The sequence below is a fragment of the Salvelinus sp. IW2-2015 genome, linkage group LG6.1, assembly GCF_002910315.2.
Source record: "Salvelinus sp. IW2-2015 linkage group LG6.1, ASM291031v2, whole genome shotgun sequence".
NCBI classification, from domain to species: Eukaryota; Metazoa; Chordata; class Actinopteri; order Salmoniformes; family Salmonidae; genus Salvelinus; species Salvelinus sp. IW2-2015.
The window spans coordinates 1,086,117-1,093,037 of NC_036845.1; the positions used below are offsets into that span (position 1 = coordinate 1,086,117).

The 6,921-nt window shown below is 44.2% G+C and overlaps 1 protein-coding gene across 2 annotated transcripts; it reads left to right on the plus strand.

The window, feature by feature from the left end:
- The first annotated feature begins 942 nt into the window (after positions 1-942).
- On the plus strand, positions 943-6,609 carry LOC111964844 (cation-dependent mannose-6-phosphate receptor). Of its 2 annotated transcripts, none has more exons than XM_023988670.2 (7): positions 943-1,009; positions 3,034-3,212; positions 3,576-3,742; positions 3,917-4,026; positions 4,226-4,356; positions 4,653-4,779; positions 6,007-6,609. In XM_023988670.2, exons 2-7 carry the CDS (start codon positions 3,040-3,042, stop codon positions 6,127-6,129), a joined length of 831 nt encoding a protein of 276 aa, XP_023844438.1. In that variant the 5' UTR covers positions 943-1,009; positions 3,034-3,039; the 3' UTR covers positions 6,130-6,609. The 2 variants fall into 2 exon arrangements, with proteins under 2 accessions (XP_023844438.1, XP_023844437.1); XM_023988669.2 differs by lacking the exon at positions 943-1,009 and adding an exon at positions 1,288-1,663.
- Positions 6,610-6,921: the final 312 nt, after the last annotated feature.

The window sequence follows — 6,921 nt, forward strand, 5'->3', positions numbered from 1 at the left end:
GCACGGCCTTTCTATCTGATCCGTATGGGGTCGTCAGGAAAAGGGACTAGTTCCAACACTAGTACAGTAATATATAGACAACAAGCAAAGTAGGTAGATCTGCGAGTCTGGCCTTCCGATTGGTCGAACTGGGTCTTGGGTAGTCCTGATCAGCCTGGTGTCCACGTTCCATTGGTTCCTGAGGTAGTTCTTTGTCCTGAGCTCCATCCCTGAGTTGTGTGTGTCTGTGTGATTGTCATGGGGGAGGGGAGTTGTGGGTGTCGTGCATGTGTCCAATGAGTCCAGCATATGTCCAATATAAAAGGGAGTGTGTATATTGTGTCAACCATAGCTATGAGCCGTGCTGCACGCTTTGCATAATATTTTTACACTTGAATAAACCTGCCTTATTATAAAATTATCCACCTCGTCCTATGTCTCCTCTTGTTCTCCTGTCTCAAGTAAAATAATTATCAACAGAATATGTATGCCCACGGGCCTCTTGCCTAAGCACTCCCCACTGCCTTCCCCTTCCACAATATCTCAAACAAACTAAGAAACAAAGGACATCAAATAAGCTCTATCTGAGTAACAATCTCACACAGAACATACCAACTGCTCCCAGCAACAACTAACACAGTACATACCAACGACCAACATGCTATAACCATCAACCTCCTCTCTCAGCAATGATCCATGCCTGCCTATCATCTCTCTCTCCTGAACAACAGAACACTGGCTTTGATAGCTTCAGAAGGCATTGGTAAATGGAGACAGCTGCGCCTTGACGAGGGGGCGGGGTCAGCTCTCCAATCATCAATTGGGGCCGACCAATCAGCTGCTTGGGGAGAATTTCAGGATGCCATCTCCTGAAACACACACACTCAAATACAAACGTAACAGATACTTTTGTACCTGTTTCCTCCAGCATCTTCACAAGGTCCGTTGCTGTTGTTCTGGGATTGATTTTCACTTTTCGCACCAAAGTACGTTCATCTCAAGGAGACAGAACGCGTCTACTTTCTGAGCGGTATGTCGGCTGCGTGGTCCCATGGTGTTTATACTTTATACTATTGTTTGTTTATACTCTTATTTGTACAGATGAACGTGGTACCTTGCTCAATTCTTTTTATTTAATCGCGCTGTTTAGGAGTGCAAAAGCAATTGAGTTATTGCACACACGCACTTCACAGAGTAGGCGTTCCCTAGCGTAAATATGCAGATGTATACTAGAACTCGCCAATAGGATATCGCTAGCGCGTGATTGGCTCTGCCTACCTCCTTGCTTGTTCTGCACACTACGACTCATTTGATACCATTTGAAACGACAAGCTATGGTCTATCTTGGTTTAGTTAAATCTTTGCTCGTCACATGCGGTTCCTTATTTAGTTCCACTTCCGCATCTCACAAAGTAACGCTAGACGCTGTATAATGATTTTATAGCATAAATCGTTTACTTTAAAGTACATTTTATAGCGGAATGTTAACGAACATGATTTCGTAATTGTGCGTGATCGAAATTGATTACCAGGTGTTAGTCTGTTGCATTTGCAAGACAAAACGGAGGACACAGTGTCCAATTTAGCTTGCTTTTGCTAGCTACTTGATCAGCTAGGTTGTAGCCATTTCAACCTAACCCAACCTACACTTCGGAATAGCTGGCTACATCTTTTCGGAATGAAGGTATGTCTAAAAGTTGTTCGTGTTACAGTATCAGCCGCGGCTAGGGTTGGATTCAGGATGCGTAAGTTAACGTTCTAAAAAATTTAAAAAGTTGCATGACAGCTGCTTGTTAATTACGGCTTTATCATCTATTTCGCAATGATTTACGGCATCTACCACGGTGTTCAGTTTATCTTCGACAGTCTTGCCTTGAGTGCTCACGGAACGTTGCAGAAACCATCCTGAATGCACCTTAGGTCAGGGGTGTGCAAGTCAAGATGGCGGGATAGTTTCATTTCCTCCTGCAAACAGATGTTATGCCGCGTTTAAAACAACTGTGAACTCGGAAATGTCCAACTTCTGAGCGTTCGAGACAACTGGGAACTGAGGGGAAGAAACGAGCTCTGATCGTTATTTTTTTTAAACTGTCCTCCTAATTCCAACTCGGGAACTACAACTGGGGCCTTTTTTCTAGAACTCCGACTTTCCGAGTTGTAGATCACTGACGTCATGATTTGACTTGGTATTTTTCCGAGTTCCCAGTGCTCTTGAACGCACCATTTCTGAAAGCAGCTTTGCTGCGTCATTTTACCAGTCAGAGTTCATATGGTCTGACTCGCTGTTGTAGTAGAGTTATATCTTGGTAGGCCTACTTGTTCATGAGATGTGTCTCTTTCTTAGGAATCACAGAAATAGTGACAGTGCACAAAACAATAGGACACCTTCCAAATATTGAGTTTCACCCCCCCTCTCAGAACAGCCTCAATTCATTGGGGGCATGACTCTACAAGATGTCGAAAGCGTTCCACAGGGATGCTGGGCCATGTTGACTCCAGTGCTTCCCGCAGTTGTGTGAAGTTGGCTGGATGTCCTTTTGGGTGATGGACCATTCATGATACACACAGAGAACTTTTGAGCGTGGAAAAACCCAGCAGCGTTGCAGTTGTTGACACACTCAAACCGGTACTACCATACCCCCTTCAAAGGCACTTAAATCTTTTGTCTTGCCCATTCACTCTCTGAATGGCACAATCCATGTGCTTAAAAATCATTCATTAACCTGTCTTATCCCCTCCTACTATATTGATTTGAAGTGGATTTAACAGGTGACATCAATAAGGGACATCAATATCATAGCGTTCACCTCGTCAGTATGTAATGGGAAGAGCACATGTTCCTAATGTTTTGTACAATCATTGTAAATATCACAAGGCAGGTGTTTTTTCTCAGTAGTCCTACAACGTTAAAAGTGCAGCACTTGTTTAATGCTTTTATCAGTGTCACTGTGTCAAATGAATTGGTTAGGCAATGAATCAGTCATGCAGTGAAACACCAAATAAGCCTTACTAAGTATATTATTTTAATCGTGTACCATTATATATTTCCCCCAGGTGTCCATGTCACCCCCACACACAGCAACGTCTGTGCGGCTGTTAGTTCTGGCTGTTCAGCTGGTCTTGTTGGTGTGTGGAGGCCAGGCCAGTGACGACACCAAGAGGTGTAAGCTGTTCTCTAAGTCCCCGGCAGAACGGAAGGTCCTCAGTCTTCTAGAACCGCTCACTAACAAGACGTAAGGAATGACCATTTTAGAAATGGAAGAAATATAAATATCTGTGGTATATCCTATTGCTTTACCAGGTGAGGGGTATCAAAGCAAGTGTTTATCAGCAAAAAAGTAAGACCACGCACACTGACGTCCATTGCTTGTGGAGATGAAATTATACTTTGTCAGCTGTCACAGAAATTAGCTTTGCATGATGGTATAAAAGGGTTATTGTTCAGCAGTCATGAGGCCACATTAAGCTTGGAAACTCCCGTAGTTTTCATTTTCCAGAGTGTTACTTTTAGTGTACATCACTCATGTAACATCACACGTAACACTTATACAAGGTAACGTTACCTCAGTTTTTTTTCACGGTTCCCTTGGTTACAGTTTCTCTGTGGAGACGACAAGCAACATGGAGAACTACACATACCAGTTCCAGGTGTGTGGGGATGTGGGGAAAACGGTAGGAGCGGGACTCGTTCAGATCGACCATACCGAGAAAAAACTTGAGACCGTGCTTGGCCTGTACACTGCAACACAGGCTATCGGAGGAAGTAAGAATGTCCAGATTCTATATCTTTTCTTTTGAAAAAGTCATGTGGCGGTCGTATCAGTGTGTTATATTATAGTATCTCTGTAAGTCAGCTCTAGCATGACCAGATATCGTGATGCCCTTTCTCTCTCCCCTTCCATCTCTCTCGCTCTCTGCTACCCATCACCCCCTACAGGTGACTGGGTGATGTTGATCTACAGCAACGGCACAAAGTATGACACCCACTGTTCCAAGGAGATGAGGAAGGCCATCGTCATGATCTCCTGCAACAGAGGAGTGGAAATGGTGAGAGAGGGGAGGGAGGGTTTGGTCCGTATTCTTCAATGTCTATAGATCACTGTGGTGTGGTGATTTGTCATGCCTCTCTCCCTCTCTCCCTGTCACACACTGATGCACACCTCTCTACATCCCCTCCTATCGTCCTCCCTCTTGCTCAAACCTCTGTCTTCCTCTCTTTCTCTCACTCTCCCCATGTATCTCTTAGGGGAAGCTGGAAGTGGTGTTGGAGGAGAGGGAGAGGAACACGGACTGTTTCTATCTGTTTGAACTGGACTCCAGTGCGGTCTGTCCTGCTCTGCCATCCCAGCTCAGTGCAGGCTCCATAATACTCATAATGTTAGTACTAAGATTATGCATCCTTCCTGATTACACACATTCCAGTGACTACAGAAATACTCAGACTTTTCCCAAACAAAGCTGCAAGATCAAGCAAAACGGATCATATTTACATATTTATTGGTATTCATTATAATAATGGTCTCTTATTTCCTCAACGCTTAACACCACATAACACCAAAATAATTATCCCTGTGATTCATTGTGATGTTTGTTCATATGTCAGTTAATGGGATGGGTTTCCAACTGGGGATTTGACACCTTTTTTAAAAATGTTATTCATTCCTCTGTCCCAGTGGGTTCGTCCTCTTGTCAGTGTACCTCATTTGTGGATTCCTCTACCAGCGGTTGATTGTCGGGGCCAAAGGGTTGCAGCAGTTCCCCAACTATGTCTTCTGGACGCAGGTTGGCAACCTGGCAGCGGTGAGTGTTTGTAGAAGTCACATCACTGTCTCACGTCAGGTGGCGTCACTACTACGTGAAGCTCGTCCCTCAACCGATCTGTCTTATAGGACGTGGACCTAATCGAGAGAAAAAAATCTAGATTTTGTTCATCCGCCTAACACTAATAGCTAATTCTGAAAATCACTCCTCTCTTGGTAGCGATGATGTGCTGGCTACTACGGCAAATCCTGCTCGGTCAGCTGAGCAAACTTGCTCCAGCTAGCAGCCCAGTGCAAGCTTGTTTGAATGGCCATACAGTATCTAGTTTGCCAGCTTGTTGATGAAGTACGGCAGCAAAGTTCTGGGACTGTTCTCAGAAATCAGCATGTATCTGATTCGGACAGACGGCACTGTGCCTCGCTACTTTGGAACATTTGGCCAACTCGATAATGTCGCAGATAGCAGTCATCTGTGCTGTAGAACTCGCCGCGCTAATCACGGCAGAACAGATATCATGAAAACGAATTTGTCCATTAGCTGGAACTTCACTGCGCTAGCTAGAGGGAGTATTCAGAATGGAATGTGTGAACTGGTGTTGTTAGCATTCCTGCCTTTCATTTCATATGGATTGATTTGAGACTGGTTCAGTAAGCAGACACGAGCTAGCTAGCAAATTTCTGTGCACATTTCAAATTTCATAAATACTGATTCTACCACCACAAAATACCTAGCTAGTGAAGATTTGCTCATGAAAAAACATCAATATTAGCTACAGGTTTATTGTTTTTGGAAAGATTAACTCTGACTCTTTTGAGGATGAAAGGGGGTTTAGTGGACGATGTCACCTTGGTAACATTTTCAAGCTTCTTTCTAGCTATGCCATGAGTGTTTGCGAGTTATCAGATAACGCAACGGCCGTCTGCACTGAACTATCTGACGTGAGACTATGGACGTCACATATCTCTCTGGTACAATCCCAAACCCTATCCCCTACGAGTGTTTAGGTTGGAAGGTGTTTAGTTTGATTTGGGATTCAGTGTCTGTTGGAGGGTATATGGGTTGATTTGGGATTCAGGGTCTATGTTGAAGGAGGGTATATGGGTTGATTTGGGATTCGGGGTCTGTTGGAGGGTATATGGGTTGATTTGGGATTCAGAGTCTATGTTGAAGGCCACAATTATGCGTTACTTGAGGGCACTTAGCTGTTCTTTTGCGGGCTGGGATTGGCTGGTCAGTCATAACTCTCACTCTCTCCCTCACCCTCAGGATGGATGTAACGTCGTGTGTAGGACACAGGGCCCCGAAGAGGAACCTCCCACATACAGGGGTGTGTCCACAGAGCCAGAGGAGGAGCCAGAAGAGAGGGATGACCACTTGCTTCCCATGTGATCTGATGTCAGTAGTGGGAGGGATCTATCCCACGTGATGCTTTTGACGCTTCGGATAGATATTGCCCTTAGGCACAGATCTAGGATCATCACTTATTCTCTCCAAGTCCGGAGAAACATAAAACTGACCTCAGTTCAGTGTCTATGCGCAACGTCATCCTAGTTCATTTTGACAGTTTCAGGGATGAGTTTAGAGGTGGGCACACCAGTTTATGGAACGCTGGAGGATTTGCGACATCTATGATTCCTAAACACTTACTTCATTATATTAGATGGTAAGTCACCTGCCCTGGTTTGCATGGCCCAGGCGTCATTATTTGGAGGTGGCAACAAAAACCTGGATACTCTTTTTTTTCCTTTCATGACCTAGAGTGGCCACCTCTGGATGGAGAGTGACGTCTTTAACGGACTCTGTTACATCTGGTTCAGCTGGCACAATACAAGGTGTTGTTACTAGTTAATGCAGCCACAAAGTCATGAACCCCACCTATTTCTACATTTTCTTTTAAACCTAACTAACCTTAACCAAACTGATGCCTAACCCTGACCTTTAAATTGAGACCAAAAGCACAATTTTGTTTTCATGAATTTTCACGATAGAGCCAATTTTGACTTTGTGACTGTGTTATCTAGTGGAAACCGTAAGGCCTTTCTACATGACTGACGTGTTAGTGCTGACAAAATGCAACCATAGGAACAGTTTCTAACACTCCCATCCAGTTTGTTTCAGTAGCTGATGGCTGTGTACTGACTCATAGGTCACACTTTATTTGAAGGTCTGCTTATACATTGC

What these genes read in the sequence shown, in the direction of transcription:
- LOC111964844 (XM_023988669.2), top strand. An exon ending in AACACAGGCTATCGGAGGAA is followed by an intron (nt 3,743 to 3,916) that starts GTAAGAATGTCC and finishes CACCCCCTACAG; the next exon opens with GTGACTGGGTGATGTTGATC. An exon ending in GGCTCCATAATACTCATAAT is followed by an intron (nt 4,357 to 4,652) that starts GTTAGTACTAAG and finishes CCTCTGTCCCAG; the next exon opens with TGGGTTCGTCCTCTTGTCAG.